Source organism: Geospiza fortis, unplaced genomic scaffold (genome assembly GCF_000277835.1).
Source record: "Geospiza fortis unplaced genomic scaffold, GeoFor_1.0 scaffold237, whole genome shotgun sequence".
In the NCBI taxonomy this organism is placed as follows: domain Eukaryota; kingdom Metazoa; phylum Chordata; class Aves; order Passeriformes; family Thraupidae; genus Geospiza; species Geospiza fortis.
This window is the reverse complement of record NW_005054319.1, coordinates 6362484-6381269: the sequence shown is the minus strand read 5'-3', so window position 1 is coordinate 6381269 and position 18786 is coordinate 6362484. Positions and strand designations below refer to the sequence as shown.

Below are 18786 nucleotides of genomic sequence, written 5' to 3'. Positions count from 1 at the left end.
AGAGACAGCTTAATAGTATAAATTGTAGTTTATATGCTTATCCTCTGTATCTGCTAAAATTTGGACATTTTCAAAATATAAACAATTTTGCTTTTAATATTCTTACTGATTCAGAAGTTTCTGGTATTTGTTACTGGTTTTGCTACAAACATTTTTATCCAGACTTAGCGCCTGGTCTCTCTATCCCCACACTAATACCTTTGCATGGATAAGATAAAATTTGAGCTTACTGACTTTGATGCAAAAACCTGTAGACACAAGATTAATCCCAGAAACATAGTAAAGAGATGGCTTTATAAGTGAATTTTGCAATTATAGGTCTTAAAGAAACCTTTATTCTAGTTAAATATTTAGGAATAAATCCTCTGCTAATGTCTTATCCCTTCTGATTTTATATGGAGTTCATTGTGTCTGAAAGAAATTATTCCTTCTCACAGACCTCTTTTCTTAAGTGGAGGCCCTTTAGCAAGGAGGACAAACAGGAATCCAAGAAAAATAAGTGTTAAAATTGTAGGAAAGATGTTATTAATCATTAATGTAAATAATTTTACTTTAAAAATCCTTAAAGAAGTTCATTTAACTAAGTAAAGCATTTACTGGCAATTTCAGTACAGAGCTATGACTGGAAACTTGAAACTGTTCTAACCAAAGGGGTGGCCAGGTTTGTTTTTCACAAATGATAAGGAATGTTTCCTCATAAAATCAATGGCTGTTCAGAAATTAACTTGAAACTTTACCAAGAATCTGGATTACTCTAGGAGGAATGCAGTTTTCCAACCTTAGAGCTTTGAAAAAATGAGAAATAGTTTAAACTGCTGTTATAAATGCAAATTATATTCTTTAAACTAGAGTTAGTCATTTGATGAGGTAGAGAAAAAAAAACACATTTCTTTTTTGGATGCCTTTTATAAAATACCATCTCATTCTCTTTCACACAATATTCCTCCATTAATTTGCTTCTGAAGGTATGAGCACGTTGTTTCACTTGGCCAAACCCCCCATGCCAGAGCAGCAGAACAAGTCAGGCTGGTCTTTGCCAACACCCCATTGCAAAGGTGTTCACTTGGACCTCTCAGTACCTGGAGGGGCCTCTGTGAAACAAATCCAAAGTGCTCAGTGCACACAACATTCCAGAAAAATTTCCTACCATTTATATAAGGGAAAGCTGCCACCTGTGATTCTATTTTGTGCCAGGGTTCAGTGGTTGGGGATTCGGTATCAGCACAAACTCTCCAAGTTCTGCCCACTGGGGGTGACAGCAGTTGTTCAATCACAGCAGCTGTGCTGCCAAAGGGCACGAGCATCAAAGGGGAGCACAAGTTCCCTTGCCCCTGTGTGCACATGACTTTTTCCTCGTTTGCAGATGCCCAAATTTCCCTCAAATCAGAACAAAAAGGGAAAATACATCTAGCTGAAAACTCCTGGTAACCTCCTGGCTTCTCAAAACTCTTCTCAAGTGGATCCAATTTGATAAATTATTTCGTAGTTTTCACTGCACTTTTCCTAACTAGCTTCTATTGCTCTTGCCAGTGAACATTTTTCCTTTTCCAACAGTGAACTGTTTAAGCTGTGTTTTTGGGGGGTTTTGGCTTGTTTGTGTTTTTTGTTTTGTTAGGGTTTTTTGCAAAGCTGTAAGATAAACTTCCTGCATATCCCTTTATCTCTCTCCTTACTCCACATTAACAACAAAACCACAATTCCCCTCAGTAAAGAATGTATGAGGTCCTAAGTGAATTGTAGTGCCCCTGGGTAAAATCCTTGAGCCATTAAAGAGAATGAGAGCTTTACTAGAACTTTTGACCAATCAGAATTTCTTCTAATTGGCCTAAACTGGCCATTACTCTAAGCACTGCCAAAATCCTGGCTTTGTTGCAAGGCTCAGAGACTGTTCCTACCCCCACATCAGAGTCACACCCACAGCCACTCTGGGCTCCAGGGCTGAAATGGCTGGGGTGCAGTGCCCTGCTGACAAATGAAACACTGGCAGGCGTTTGCTGCACTCTCTGCTGTGGCATTTGCTGCACTCTCTGTGTTGTGGCATTTGCTGCACTCTCTGCTGTGGCATTTGCTGCACTCTCTGTGCTGTGGCATTTGCTGCACTCTCTGCTGTGGCATTTGCTGCACTCTCTGTGCTGTGGCATTTGCTGCACTCTCTGTGCTGTGGCATTTGCTGCATTCTCTGTGCTGTGGCATTTGCTGCACTCTCTGCTGTGGCATTCCCTGCTGCTCTGGCCAGGACTGCTGCCTGCAGGCTCCCTGGAACAATCCCACCCAGCAGCATCAAACGGGGCCTGCAGGCACAGAGGAGCAGCTCCTCACAGCCAGCAGCAGGGACAGCAATAGGAAGCACGAGGTTCTGCATGTGTAGAGAATGGGGTGAGAGAAAATAATAAAGCAGTTCAAAAGTGATCAGGTTAGCTCTTGAAAAGCAAGGTCTACATGGAAAAGGCTGGGATTTTTTTTTCTCTTGGCTGGTGCTCTGGAGTGTAAAGAGTGAACTAACACAATGAAAACAAACTTTTCAGGGTAAAAACTTTTGAGAGTTTATTGTGGACACTTCCAGCTTAACAAGTGCTAACTCAAATAATGTCCTTTGTCCTAACAAACTTTCTTATGTATTCGCTTTTGTATATGCCCTTGGCTGTGTGTAGATAGCTATTGATCAAATGTGCATTTCCTCTAATTGACAAGGAGCAAATGGTAAATGGCAATTAGATTATTTTGGATTATGTTACAAATTCATTACAGATTCAGAAGTATAGTTATAGCCTTAAGCTTGGGTGAACAGACATGTTGCTTAAATGGATGAGCTGAAACCAAAATTATGTTACTGAAGGAATCTTGAAAGCTATTTAGATGTGATAACTAAAAATTCAAGATTAAATTCAAATCCACATAGTAATCATCTGGGAATGATTATCAATGCAGTTTTGTAGCATGGTTCCAGAGATTTTTTTTCCAACTTTTTTTTCTATTATAAAAATCAACAAAAAAAAAGTTAGTTCATAAATATTGACTCTGATTCCAGTTTTATTAGACTTTATCTTTTGATAATAAAACTGGAATCAGAGCCAATATGTACATTTCAAGGAAATTTATAACGTAAAGCACAGAACATAGAACAAAGTATAAAAATCATTTATGATTGAAACTGTAGATTGAAGTTGGTGCAAGTCTCTCCCTGAGTAGCATCCTACAATTGCTTCATAATGTTGGGATTTGTATTCATAAGCTTTTTAATGTATGCAGCCAACCTCTTATTCTTTATTGTGTAACCACTGCACTGATTCTGCTTGGGAAAGTTGGGATGACTGATTGAAAAATTAGGAAGGAATTGATTTTACAGAATGTTAAATTCCTGATGAGAGCATTTTAACATCTAAAATAGACTTTCAAACTTTTGCACAGCCAAAATGATAAAAAGTAATCTTTATAGCTGTGAATATATTAGTTTAATGCTTGCACCTGCATATGCAGACAGAACTGATCTATTTGGGATTTTACGTTTTTTGTCATTTTTGTTACCAATCTATGACTTTTGAGACAAAATATGAGGGTGGGAGTTCAAGGATTTAGAGGGATGATTAAGCTCTAAGTCAACAGTTAAAAAACATGTTGTCTTGGCATGAAAAAGACAAGTATAATTTGTGTGAGGGCAAACCAACAATGAAAGCAAAAGGTAGTTTTTGTTTGCCTTTTAGTGAGGTTATTCTTACCATATTAAAAAATAAGGTGTCTCAGTCTATCCTTCTTCATTTTGATGAGCACAAATCTGGCAGAATGTAATCGTAAAAAGGTTGTGTTGATGGTTTGGGTTTTTTTCAAAACATGATTCCTACTAGTTTGGCAGTGTTTTCTGTCCTAGTTTTTGACATCAAGAATCCCAGTGACTTGAAAGATAACAATGGGCATGAAGCACTGATGATGGATATTGCTGACAGTTGTGGTTAGTAGTGGGAATATTTGGCACTGGAAGTTATTCAACAAGGAAAATATTGTTATTTGGTGTGCCTGTCTGATAAAAAAATAAAATTGTAGCTACTAAATTCAGTAGCATATAATAGGAATAGCACCTCATTAATCAAATTTGTTGAGTAAAATTTAGATTGCAAAACAAAATGAAATCACAAGGGAAACACATCACTGTTTTCCAAAGGTATTGAACTTTCCATTTTGTAGATGGTAAATATGTCCCTGCATCATCAGGCAACACCTCAAAGTACAGCTCTGCACCCCAATGACAGCAGAATGAGTCTCATCCTTCAGATGTGTTGTTGGAGTCTGCTGGTGTGCGACTCAAAGCTGCCATATAATAGTATAGTACAGCAATGCTCTCTTATACCAATACTTTTATTTTATTAAATAATCATTCTGCCTTTTAACTGCAGTATAAAATGCATAAATATATTCTTAGTATTTTTTTATTTCCATAATGTTAATTCTTGCACTAAAGGATAATGTCAATGACTGACTGTATTTCTCCCAAATACGTTTTACACTGATGAATATGTTTATTAAGATATGTCAAATGATTTCTCTGAATTAAAAGCTGAATAGAAGTAAATGATAGGATGCAAGGCAGTAATCCAATCTCATTGTTCTTATTGTACAATAAATGAAGAAAGATAGAGCGAAAACTTCACTGTGCAGTTCTAATGGAAGTCCTTATATGCAGCAGAGCTTATGAAGACCTACCCAATACAACTCAAACCTAAAATTGCCAGAATCCATAACAGCCTCATAGATCTTCCAATAAAATCTAACAAAAATATCTGAAACCAAAGAAGAGGCCTCCTGAACATATGGAATGATGTTGAGTTTGATTTGATTACAAACCAAATTCCTCAGTCCTGTTCATGCAAAATTTTACATTTACTATTGCTTTTGCTTTTCATTTTTTTCATTTGCCAGGTTAAGCAAACAGGATGATTCCAAAGGCATGGAATTAGCTGTTTGGTAGGAGCAATGCCAGAGTTCTGACATAGTACACTACACTGGTGTAGTTACAAATAAATAGATATTGTGTATGATGTATAGTTACATTTCCAAAATCATCCTGTTTTTAAAAAAAATTAATTGATGAAATCTACCAAAAGTCAATGACAAATGAGATATTTCATTTGTTTTCCTTTTTTTTTTCCTAAACAACCCCAGAATCTCTCATTCTCAGGTTGTAATTAACTTCCTTGAAAATATTCATTGGGGTTTCAAGAAGTTTCAGAGCATCTTCTCATAAATCAGCATCATGCATCTGAATTAAAATTTGAATGTAAATTAGAAACGTTTTATATTAATGATTGTGAGGCTAAACACACATTCAGAACTGATTAAACATTACTGTCTTCCAGTGACTGAGTTGCAAGAGAAATGCATTTTCAGACTGTACATTTCCCATACATATGGAAAATTTGGTTTCCAGCATGGAAGCTCTGGATATCTGGAATGCATTGCTATAGCTGTAGTTATATTTTAAAAATTCTTTCACTAATTTGTTAATGCTTTGAAGTTGTACTTGTAGCAAGATTTCAGTTTAAGTCAGTATGTAGAAATTAATTTAAAGGTTTAAAAAAGTCTCAAGATAGCTGTGACAAAGCAGTTTGCAGCTTCTAACCTCAAACAGAACTTATATTTAAATATACAATATTTCTTTTGACATGGCTGGTGATAGTAGTGTGGGTTTTTACTTGGATGATTAGTGTGTAAAATGTTTCATTTAAATGTAGACTTTGTCCTCTTAGCTGTATATTACAGTCAGAATGCCATAAGCAGCTCTCTCCCAGGGTTAACTGAAAGCTAAACTTGTGTTTAGCTCAGGAATTTAATCTAAATTATCAGATTTCTTTAAGGTATTTCCTGTACAGACCATAGAAGCCCCAGTAAAATGAGGTTTTGCACCCTGGCAGTGAAGAATAAGGCTTTAAATGTAAGCAAGTTCCCAGTGTTGCTGACTACAGTGCCTCTGTCACTGCAGACTTGTGCACCAAGGACACCCTCCAGTCAAGCTGACCAGTTTATTCTCCCTCATTCTTCACTGTCTTGGAGCACTCCGTCAGCAATACTTCTTCACTCCTTCTGTCAATCTGCTCAAACCATCTTTTTCTTGGCTGAAAACTTATCAGTGTTGTTCATCTTTCTACTCCTAGAACATGGCCCTGTCTACACAGCTCAACTTCTGAGTCTCTTGTCCTTCTAAGTGAGCAGGTTAAGAGCCAGTTAAAGTTTATGAAGAAAACAGTGCAATTCCTCTGGGACATGCACCCATGCACAAAGCCAGCTCTAAATAAGAATTTCACTGTAATCAAACAACCCAGACACCAAAGAAGCCCAACAATGTTATTTGCTCAGTCCTTTGCATTTTGCAGCCCTCTGTCCAAACAAGAGGTTTGGTGGAGCTTCAAGGCCCCTGTGACCAGAAGCACAACGTTACAATAGTGCTGCACATCCTCAACAACCACTTCTTCAATACCATGCAATGAATTGTCCAACAGTCACTGTGTAAGCAAATTAGTTCTCATGTTTGATGTGCTACATGAGCTTTACATATGGAACAACAGGACTTCTCTGTACTGAAGCTTCTTAGTAAACCTCCCTGCTTATTTCCAATGACCAGCAGTAGGAATTACATTTAGGCAATGCAAGACAATGAATCATCTCATTTAAACATGTTATGTATGTTAAACATAAAAATAATTAATTTGCCAAAGACAACAAAAAAAAAAGCTTATTCACTAGTGATGAAAGACTGAAAATATTCTTGTGAATTCTATTTTCACAGTGTCAAACTAGTGACAGTTCCTGCCACAGGAAAACACAGAGCTTCTATGTGCAGAAATGGGGAGAAGAGCAGGGATATGCAATACAGAATTTTTATTGTAATGTACAAGGACTTCAAAAAATACCCTCCTATTTAAATGCCTACTGCCTCAACACAGAAATAAAGAAAAAATAAAAGTTAATTTATCATAAGGCACCAGTTATAGAGATAGCATAGCTTTGTTTTCAACATTAGCATTTGTTGTTAGTCAGTATCCAGGACAACTGACAATCAAATGCAGCAGCAAACACAACGCTGAATATATTTTTTGAAAGGTCATTTTAATCACATGTGCTGCAAATTTTTAGCTAGTATTAAAGCTGGCCATTTGAAGCAGTGCAACATTTCCTTCTTTGAATCATGTGTTTAAAATCCACTTTTTAAAATTCAAAATAAAGAAATAATTCATACATGTCAAACTAAATAAGAGCATTTTTCATCTTAAAAAGCTCCTTAATCGATAATTGGCTTTCTTTTAAAATCACCTTTATCATGGGAGCCTGCATAAATTGTTTAAATTTACTAGTGCAAGGCTGGTTCTTGGGAAATAGTAACAGAGCTTTTACTGATCATTAGGGAAAATGACTGTGAATTGCACCAACTGAAGGATTTTTTCACTCTGCTATCACAGATCATGAATCAGAAATAATAGCAGTAATCACGTTTCAGAAATGAGGATGTAGCTATGAAGCCTCCTAACTCCCACTCCATCAGTGTTAATCCCAACAAGTTAAATAAACCCCTTACTTCTAACACAATAAGTAGAAAAAGAAGAAAAAAACAAAACATGAAGAGAAAAGAATACCTTGAGTGCTGCTGCTTTAAGATCCCTTAAAGTCAGAGATGAACATAGCAAGTCAAATTCTACAGAAAGGTTTGCTTTTGGTTTGATGTTTTTAACATAACTTTTTAACTTTATTTTATTTAGCATCTCATGTTAGAAGAATTGAATGCTACACTCTTTGATAGGTATGTGCTGCTTGTTTACAAAGCACCCCACATTCTGATGTGTATGAATGAAGGAGATAACAGAAAAGCAACCCTAAGGAAAGCACAGTACTGAAAGAAAATTAGTACAACCACTAAAGACAAAATAGCTTTTACTAAAAATCATCTAGGTTGTCTGGATTCACATGAGCAAAGAAAAACCTGTGTTTTTTGGGAACCTCCAAAATGTCTGTTCTTTTCTAAATATCAAAAAGAAGGGACAAGAAACTGAGTAAACTGCAAGACTCTGAAAAGAGCTTTTGGGCTTCCACTGGCCTGCAAGCTCTGGCAAATAGCTGCAGGCATCAGAGAAAACCCTTGTCCTCTGGTAACAAAGAGCCCAGAAACAGAAACACACTCAGTGTCAGGGATCATGTGAAGTTTGTCATTTTGACAAAAGAGCTTCCCTTCACAAAACACTTTCAGAACGTATTGGCAACATCAGCAAAATGTTTTCAAGAGGACAGAAAGAGCAAATGAACATTCAAATTAGGACATTTTTAATAATGTTTGGCCTTCAATAGCTTGTTTGAAAGACACAGTATGGAAGGGATATGCAATGACTAAGAAATTCCTCCTGCCCAATTCATATTTATGGATCCATGTGAAAAGTTTATCAGCCTCAAATATTTAAGTCTTATAATGAGATGGCAAGTAGATAAAAAGTGGTAACTTAGAAAACTTTAAAAATGCAAATTTAACTTTATGATGCAATAATTTTACACAATTTAATTTTCTGTGTGTAAGTAAGAACTATGAAAGCTGTGATTCACTCTGGTTTATTTGCTTATTTAAAAGTACCCCAAAAAAGCCTGTCACTTTTGGTAGTGACATTGGTAGTAGGTAATGCTTCACTGCCAAAGTTTCTGTCTGTTATATCCACTCTTGCAGTGTGTCAGTTCTTCATGCTAAGATACTGACCTTGGAAAATTTGTCTTAATAATTTTCTCTTTATAGAAAGATTTTTTCCTGTGCCATAAATGCATATTTTCAACAGATTTCAATCACTTGTGATGTTCTGGCTAATTCAAGTAGGTCATTTAATCATGTTTTACATCAGTTTATGAGAATAGAATGGCAACAAATACAGAAAAATCCACTTGCTATGAAGGAAATGTATGAAATATTGGTTATAGGATGCCTTGAGTAATTTCACCACTTGAAGCTTTGCACTTAACAATCTAAAATTATTGACTTTATGCATAACGTTGATTGAAGACTGAAATAATTACCATCAGAGCTGCTGGCTTCTGAGGTTTCCTTCTGTAGCAGGGATGCCTGAGATGTGTGGGAAGCATTGTTGGGACTGCCTCTATACATGACCCAAAGGATTAGGACAGCTTCAAAGTAGCAGCAGTGCTTCTGTGTTGTAAATTGCAGTGGTGCAAGAGCTGCTTCACATATAATTCTTCCCTCTGTGCCAGAGGGCTGTATTCTGTGTGAGACAGAGGTGCTATGGATGTCTGGGGTCAGCATAAACCAACATCCCACTAATGGTTTTTTCCTTCCTTGATGCCATACCTGTGTGTCTCTGAGCTGTATTTATATGCAAGACTTCCTTGAAGAAGGGCTTAAATCTGAATTCAAATCTGAGAAACAATGAGTTTAAAGGCTTGCTGTGTTATGTTGTATATTGTGGTATATACAAAGAGTTTTAAGCAAAATATCTCATTGTGATCATCACAACAATCTAGATAAAATCAATGCAGCAAGAACCTCTTCACCTTCTGACTCTTTCATTAACTGGGGTTCTGAATAAACACTTCACATCTGAGACAAAATAATGGACCCAAAGTCCATTACTATTTGGTACCATTCCTGCAAACGTGGCCATGTGAAGGATCAGACATCAGTGAGTGATACACAGAGCAAAGAGATGCAGTGCACATTCCCATCCTCATTAACCCTTCACTGCAGGGTGTTAGAGCACCTCTGACAGGCAGCAGCTCAGGTTTCCCTGCAGATGTGGTGTTTTACACAGGTAGGGTGTGTGGGTGTGCACTTCCCTCTGCACTGCACATCTGCACAGCCCCAGGTGGAAGCTGTGTGCTGGAGAGCAGGGCAGGCAGATGAGGTGTCACATGATGAGGTGTCACATCTCCCTTTATTCAAAGGCACAGCTTTAATTCTCTCCCATTACTCTGCAGGGATGCAGATAAGGAATGGCCATCAGCCTCTCCCACAAAGCAGGCACCAGGAGTGCAGGCACCACATGGAGCTGCTTTCTTCCATTGTCTTTACACCCTTCCACCAAAAAAGCACCAATAACTGCACAGTGCAGTCCAAATAAAAGCAAACTTTCTTTCTATAGTTAAGGAAAAGATGAGTGCACATACTTTAAATGTTTCAAAATGTAAATACCAATGCAGTAAAAGTATATTTGCAGTAAAATGCACATCAACACTGATCTCCAGCAGAGAATAAAGCCAACCACTACCTACCAATCTAAACTTTCCTGAATGATACCTTTTTATTTTATAAATATATTGAACTTGACTTAGTAAATATATCCATAATTTAAGTATATATATATATATTTAAGATATGGCTGAATATAAGTTACATAAATAAGTACTCAAATTAAATTTTCAGTGGCATTGTTTATCACAAGAGGAATATGTATCTGTGCATGAGAAAGATCTGTATTGTGCTCTAATACAGACTGGGAAAAAAGGTGTCTATGACTTCAGAACCACTTGAAATATCACCGTATCTCACCTGAAGCTCCAAGGTGCACTTTTCCTTGCCTTCAGTAACATAAACATGTAATAGCAGATACAGATAAAAACATTATGTAAAAATTAAAGTAATAATCTTCTCATCTTTCCCTTGGGAAAATGAAAACCACATACAACTTGATGCTATCCAGGGAAGTATTTAATTACTATACTAGTGGATATGATCTAACAGCCTAATGAGACCACTTTGCTACTGGCTGTTACAGCCCTATGAAATGTATTGTTAAATTCAGCTGTGACCACAAAAATTGGTATTTTCATGTAACAAAACAAAACACAGAATAAGGCAAAGGCTGATGAGCTGAGCAAAGACAACAGGTAGAAGAAGACAAAGATACAAAACCAAGAAAACTAATTAAAACTAAATACAGTAACTAATCTTCCTATTCAAAATTTATCTCACTGTTGCACTAATCTGCACTAGGAAACTAATTTTTTCTGATTCTGAGAAAATGAATATTTCTAATTTGCAAGAACCCATGTACTGTTGATCCTCATTTGACATTCAGCAATATTAGTTTCATAGTGCTCTTTTCAGTGCCAGCATTCCAGCCATTGAGAAAGTTAAAATGCAACTTACGTAGGTTATTTGGAGGAGGTCTCGTCTCCATGTTTTCATAATGCTGCACGTGTACCACAATGTTTAGATCTCTTTCCATGTGATCTGTTGTACAAGGACCTTGAGGTCGCATAACATCAGCAAGAGCCCTGAAATCCAAACAAAACCAGAATGAATCTGCAAAATCTGTAAGACATGAACAATATGTTCCAAGATCTATTTCAGTTTGCGATGCAGTCAATCCTAATGTCTGCTGGAGAAACCAGCTCCCTTCACAGCAAATGCATTGTGAGACTTCACACCTAAGGCTCTTTTTAGGTTGTCTTACTGACAACCTAAAGTTGCTAGAACTAAAACACAGAAACACATTAAGTTCTTTAGGTATCTTGGCTTTGGAGGAACATAATTTAAGCTCCTTGAGCTTGTAGAATTCTGCCACTGCTAGTGCTCAGTAACATTTATTGCCATCTTGGTTAAGGTGAGCACCTCAGCACCTAGCCCATGGCTACACCTTTCACAAACTGCTTATTTTCACACTTAGATTACCAATTTCAAAGGAAATTCTCACACGTGCATTTGTAATTAGCACACTCAACACAGTGGTCTTCACAGTTTTCATGCAAAAATGTCACTGAAGTTGAAAAGTCATGTAACTTCCATGTAGAAATCCAGTAAGCAGGGATTTAAGGATTTCTCATCCAGATGGGGAGATCAAAAAGGTCTTTTTCTAACTTCTGTGAGTGTCCTAGTCTTTAACACAGAGCAAAGCTTGCATAGGAACACTCCCTGCTCCTTTGAAGGCAGTTTGGAAACAGGATGAAAGCTTTGTGCTGGCCCAGAGGGAGTAAGCAAAAGGCTCCTGAGTTAGGCCAGGCCCAGGCTGGTGCTGCCTGTGGGCTGCCCTGCAGGGCTGCAGGCAATCAGACAGACAGACAGACCAGTCCTGCTCTGGGGACTGTGTAAGGACCAGTTCCACTGCCCAGTGCCCTGCTGGCTGTAAGGGCATCCTTAGGCACACGGATAAACACACGCATCTGGATCAGCCCTGTGGAGCCAGAGGTACTGACCAGGTTTGAAGCTCTGATCTCCCAGCATGGCAACATCTAACTCTGTCTCTGAGTCTGTGCTATTTTGCCAGAGTTCCATAGGAGCAGGATTAGTCCTTACCTGTGTACCTGTGCTGAACCACTGTGCACTAAGAAATAATTGGCCCACCTGCAGAAGCTGTTGCCTTAGGCAAAGGAAAGCTTTGGATGTGCAGTATGTGTTACCAGTGTCTTCAGTGCAAATCTTTTCTATTCAGGTCAATACATAATAGACCGTTATTTACCTCCTTTTTGTTTTATTGTTTTTAATTTTCAGACCTCCTGAGCAATTTTTTAAGGGTGTGGACACATTTTCTGGGCACTATGCCCAGTTTAGTTTAATTTCTTACAAAATTATATACAGTGTCCCAGATACTGCATCAAGAAATACTGGCTTATAAACTAATATAAAAATAAATGAAAAATAAGCACATTCCTTGGTGAAAGCCATGACAAGTGCCATCTAGCTCCTCCAATGAACACTGTACTTTCTCAGTCAAGCAGCCCTACACTTTCAGTTATTATTAAGTAGCTTCCTCTAAGTTACAGAGAGAAATCCTGAGCTGGATCTTGCTTCCAGATTGCTGGAACATTGCTTGGGTACAGAGCTGAACAATACTAATGTTTTCTTGTGTTTATGACTAACATTATGTCATTAAGATATTAGATAGAGTTGTGATCAACATGTTAGAGAATACTCTGTTGATCCTGGAAAAGGTCAGAAGACAGTAACCACATGATTAATGGTATCAGAGTAATGCTCCCATTTGAAGCAGTGCTTAGACTGCAGAAATAGCAGAGCTGGCCTACATAGCAGAATAATAAAAATTCAACAGAAGAGATCTCACAAAGACATGTAGAAATTATGAAAAAGGAAAGCATTATATTGCAAAAACAATTTAAAATAAGTGGGGACCAAAACTATTAATATCTAGTTGATTTATGCAAATATCTCTCTATACAGAGGAAATTATTGACATCAATATTAATTCTAATTCCAGAGGCAGGTGAACACATTTCTGGGGAGGGAAAGAAAAAGTAAATGAAAGTTCCTAACTCCAGTGTGGGAGTTAAAACTGTGAGATCTAAGTATTTCCCCACTTTGTGAGAGTGGGTTTTCAGAAATCCTTTCTTCATTGCTCTTGGTCTGATGGTAAATATTGTTTGCTGTAGACTTTAAATAACACCCTGTATGATGGCAGATGAACTACTGCCTGTCTATGAAAATGCTGAGTTTTCTTCCAGTTCAGGGTAGCTTTTTTCAAATGTTTTTCAAGGAATTACTTGTCCAATTCCTCCTTCTGTATTAAGAAAAGATTAACTACTCACCATCAAGTTCTGGTTTTAATAACACAGCACCTATGCTGTGTTAGCCAAAGTTGTACAATCTTCTCAGGGCAGAATAGCTCCTATAACTGAGAGCATGTCCTTATTCTCCACTGATGTCTGAGAGAGTTAAAAATGTGTAGCAGCTTCAGTATCACTGAAGTACAAAAGAAATGCTGTACCTGCATTTTGTTCTTTTAGGGATTTGCCCATATAATGAAATGGATAAAGGGAGGCTTGTTCCCCAGTACATGACAAAATCCTTGAACAGATGTTTGCTTTGAAAAATTCCACATAGGCCAGGGGACTTTGAAAATACCTTCATGCATTTGTCTCACCTAAATATAGTCATATGGATTTTATTCATAATCTGAAGAAATTGTTATAGTCAGTCCCATTGAAAAGTTAAGCTTTTTGCAGAGGGTCTTTACCTACACCTATTTACCTACTGGATGACTTTTTAAAGAAATGCAAAGTGCAAGATAATCTTCTAATCAGGAAGCAGTATCATTAAGACCTGTGCAGGGATATTGACTGCAGTATTACAAAAGTGGAGAAGTGTTACCTATATAGGAGTTCATGGCCAAGAATTATCCAAGTATCACAAAACTTCAGCATTTCTCTTGCCATAAGATTTTTCTTTTTGGATATGTAATACTGGTTTGGGGTGTTATAAAGCATGTGGAGCCAGGCATTTCCCTTATGGGTACAAGCTGAAAGAAGCCTGAAACACAGGTTATTTCATGAAAGGTCACTTGTCATATTTTGCCTCCAAAACTGGGTCAACACCCATAAGGGAAATAATTTCACACTTTGGATTCAGGATTTTGGCAAGTCAGGCCATTTTTGGCCCCAACTACGTGTCTTTTAAATGATCAATAAAAGACTTCAGTCCTGAGCTCAGCACTGGGCACTTTCTTCCTTGTGAAGGAAGAAAGAGCTCAGATGGTTCACAATATTTGTAAGACTGTAACACACTGTCAGAAGCACTGTTTTAAAATCCAGGAGTTACAGCATAAGAGCATAATTGTAAACATTTCCCTTTCAGTTCTTGGTTTGTTTGCACATTCTCCACATGGATTAAGGAAGAAGACAAAGGTGCAGTTGTATTTACAGAATAATCTCCTCCGTGCAACAGAGGTAAAGCTTTTTTATTTTCTATTCATTTTTGAGAGAGAATTCTCCAGTTGAACTGAGGGAGCCTGGCAGGCCCATTGGTGTAGTCTCCAGCAGCAAGAACGTGCTGCCCTCATATGCCTAACAAAGCTCCTGGTCTGCTTCAGCAGGCAGATCAAATCTGTGTCCTCTCATGCACAACACTGCCACGTTCCCTCCCTCTGCCACAGCTCCCTCCTACACCAGCTGATTTCCTTATTCTCCTCAAAAACAGGAGGGGAAAGGAAGAGCTACTCTGGATACTACTATTACTGCTTAGTCTTGGACACTGTAGCTGAAGGGAATACTCATCTCCTTTTAACATCAAGGAACAAATTTTAAAGTAAGGAGAAAAAAAGATGTGAGGTCTACAATGAAATACAGCATGCAGAGTTAAATCTGTACTCCCCTCTCCATGTTCATCTTCCAGATTTACACTTCTGTGCCAACAGAAAGAAAATGTCAACAGTGCCATACCTGGCCTGTTTCCCCAAAACAAAAGAAGTAACAAGCCCTTTCTCTCTAAGAAAGGACAAGTCTTAACTTTTTTTTCTAAAGGGACTCACCCAAAACAGACTTCTTCCTCTGGATGTTTTTTCACTGATTAAACACATTTCCACAATGCTTTTTTCAATGTCAAATACATCAGGAAAATTCAGTGAAGTTAATGGAGTGTTCTTGGTTTGTTTTGGTATAGCAGTAAACAAAATTTAATGAAAGGCACCTGTATGGAAACTATGCTTAGTTAATAAAGAAAGCTTTCTTTATTAACATTGTACCACTCTTACACACACTAGTGTCTTACTTGAATAGAAGATCTAGTGACTGCAAGATGAAGTAATGCAAGAAATTAAAAAGTGTGGCACAGTTTTGCTTCCCATATAAAAGTCAATGTTCTTATTCCCACGTTTCAGGTCTCTGTTCATATTTTGAAATATTTTTAGTAAATGAAAAATGGAAATGTATCATTTACAAGAGTTATACTCAGTTCATTTTTCTTAAAAAATCAGCCCCCATAAAAAAAACATCAGTTTCCATTCTGCATTGTCTTTTTTGGTAAGCAGTACTATCCCTTTCCTAGGTGAATTTGTTCATAGAAATGGAGGAGTTTCAAATTTTTCATGTAGCCATTGGCTAGGCAAGGGAAAGGACACAATCTTAGCTAAGGAAATAGATGACAAATCATTCTCTGTGTGTTTCTTGCTGCCAGCCAAAATGGAGTAACACTTAGTACTTTTGCTTTGGCCTACCTAACACTCTTGATGCATTAAACTTCTGCTTATTAATAAGGTTCAGTACAGAAAAAAAAACCGTAGGAGGTGTTCTTTTTGTTTTGTTTTTCTGATGTTGTAGTGATGAATATTATAAAAGAAGGTGACTATGAACACAGCCTACATATTACATCAATTGTTGGTACTATTAACTGTTTGAACAGATAAATTATTTTTAAGCATTGCTGCCTTTTTCCAGAATATTAGTAGTGTAAAATGAGCTAGAATGGAATATTTTAGTTAAACACTCACTTGAGGACTAAGAGGTTACTTCAATTCTTCACTCAATGAATATATTTATAGATTGCCAAAGGGATTTACAGATCTAATTCCTTTTCAAATTAATGTTAAACCTATCCCACAACTGGAATAAGAGAGAACTTATTAAAAAAAAAAAAAAGCCATAGATCTTCTTTTTCAGAACATGACTAGCTATTATGTGTACTGAGTGGGTGACTGTTTTGCCATGTGATCATGACTTTCCAAGTTTCTATATAATCCTGCCTTGAACAGTTTCATGTACAGGATCACAGACGCTGTTAAGTAATCAAGGTAACAGACGACCTTTGCTAAGACCCACTTCAGAAACCTAATCTTTATGCATACATGACTCAAGGATATGAGAATGATTTTCCAATCCCCCATAATTCTACTTCCATAAACTGAGACAGAATATCCTTTCAGAATACTTCACACCTGTACTTTACATAGCAAATATTTCTACTCACAGAAGCAGGACCTTTTAAAGCCATAATGTGCAGGGATGTCTATAACTTCACTCTGTTCTGGGATTTGTGAATGTTATGAGCCCTCTTTTTTTGCCTGCACAAAGACCCTATAGAGAGAGACTGAAGCAAGGGAGAGCTTTTTGCAAACAAGCTCTGTGGATTAAAATTTTTTAAAAAATGGGACCCATGTATTGTTTTTCTTAATTTATATTCAAAATGTATAAAGTATTATCATACCTTCCTCAACAAAAAACATCTTTGCAGAAGTATCACTGACACACGCTGTTGACTAGAATTTCTGCAATGTGCTTTTCCTCTCAGTAGTAAAGCATATCCATATCAACCAGTTTATAAATAGCAAAAAATAGCTCATGGACTGGTGATGCATTTCAGGAGTATTTCTGTGACTTTGTCTGTTCATTTCAAAATAAGAAGTTAATCAAAAAGTCATGCAGAAACTTCAGTAAAAATGAGGCTCCAGGTGTTGAGTTGATCTCTTGGACTGTCTTTCAAAGGATGACTCTTCATCTAAGCCTTAAAGATTGTGGGCTACACCATCAGCAGTCGGGGCAAGAGGAAGTTTTCTGCCACACTGCACGTCCAGTAGAAGGTATCCTTTCATTGTATTTCATCACTGAAGTTGCCCAGTATGCTGGGCTCTATTTAGACTCTTTAATGGATCTGTTTGCCTTTTTTAATGCCTTTCCCCCATCTGCTTTACTTTCATGTGCCTGGGATTAGCATAAAGAATCAGACAGGCTGTAAACTTGACAAACGTGTTATGCCTTGATTTTGAACTGCTGTGACAATCTGGTTTTGGAATATGTTGTTAAAGACACTGGGCTCTGTCCCGAGTTGCCCACCTGCCTATCCACCACTAGGCAGCCAGGATCTGGAGTAGATGGTACACAGCATTCCTAACTCTAGGTGGGGGAGGTTCTCTTTGATATAACTCAGCCATTACACCGTGGAGACAGTCAGAACACACACATACATGGATGAGGCAAGACTTTCATATTCCATTTTTTACCTCTCAACAGTAACTGAAAAAATGTTAAGAAATTCTACAATAGCTTTTCCTTTTTGTGTCTTCCTCTTCCCTTCCACCCTGACTCATTTTCACAGCTTAGAAATTTTACAAATAGCTCACACACTTGCAAGGGCTGGAGGAGTAGGGAAGGTCCTGCCAAAACCATTTTGCAGCTGGAGAGGGAGGGTGAGATGGCATTTGTTTACATCCTTCTGTTGAGAAGTAAAAACATTTTCCAATCTTTGAAACTGTTGGAAGAGGGAACACATCAGGCTTTCTATAATTCAGTGTTGCTGGTTTCAGAATTTGTTTCTCTATTTATGCACAGTATATCTGGGAACACTTGCTGGATCTTGTTAGGGAGAGGGTCGGGCACTGCAGATAAAAATGGACTACTGTCTGTGCAGACTCCACAATTATCCCTCATCTTCCTCAATATGCATGTTCTGTGGTAACCCGGGTTGGGGGCACCACAGGAGCTCTGCTCAGCAAAGTTGGTCTCTCTCGGTCACCTTGCAGGGGAGTGCAGCCTGCCTGGCAGGAGTTGTTTGTTTGGCAGGGACACATGGGCTCCTCTCTCCTCTCTAGGGGCTGGGCAGAAGGTAGGGGGGAAGGGGACCCTGCTGCCTGGCACTCAGCCTTACCTGGACATGTGCTCCCGCTGGGGTCTGTGTGCCTTCTCCAGCCCTAGTTTGGTGAAGATCCCCACCAGCACCATGACTGCTACAACCCCACAGATGATGTAGACAATAAGGTTGGTTTTATCCCGGGTAGGGTCATGCAGAGGGTCGTCTATGCGGGAAGGAGGCTTCCCAGTGTTCATCCACAACGGCGTCTCATAGTTTGTGCAGGTGCTTTGATCCAGCCTTGTCTTCTTGAACTTGCAGCAAAACCTGAAGCCACAAGTGCCACAGCAGAAGATGAACTCCCCCGAGCTGCAGTTAAAGGGGGGGTCCCACTGCCCCATCACGTCAAAGTAGCCCCTGCAGAAGTCTGGGGTGGAAGGTGGCTCGGAGGGGTCTATCTGCTCCCCGAGGCTGGAGTGGTTTCCTCCCGAGAGCACCACAAAGCTCCCCAGCTGCTGGCCAGCTTT

The 18786-nt window shown here is 38.2% G+C and overlaps 1 protein-coding gene across 1 annotated transcript in view; it reads right to left on the bottom strand.

The window, feature by feature from the left end:
• SHISA9 (shisa family member 9) overlaps positions 1-18780 on the bottom strand; it is a 174197-nt gene extending 155417 nt beyond the window's left edge. The window contains exons 1-2 of the mRNA XM_005420417.2: positions 18338-18780; positions 11120-11247 (exon numbers count right to left, since the gene is read on the bottom strand). Coding sequence (XP_005420474.1) covers positions 11120-11247; positions 18338-18660 — 451 coding nt within the window. The 5' untranslated portion in view covers positions 18661-18780. The remainder of the gene's footprint in view (positions 1-11119; positions 11248-18337) is intronic.
• Between the last annotated feature and the right edge of the window lie 6 nt (positions 18781-18786).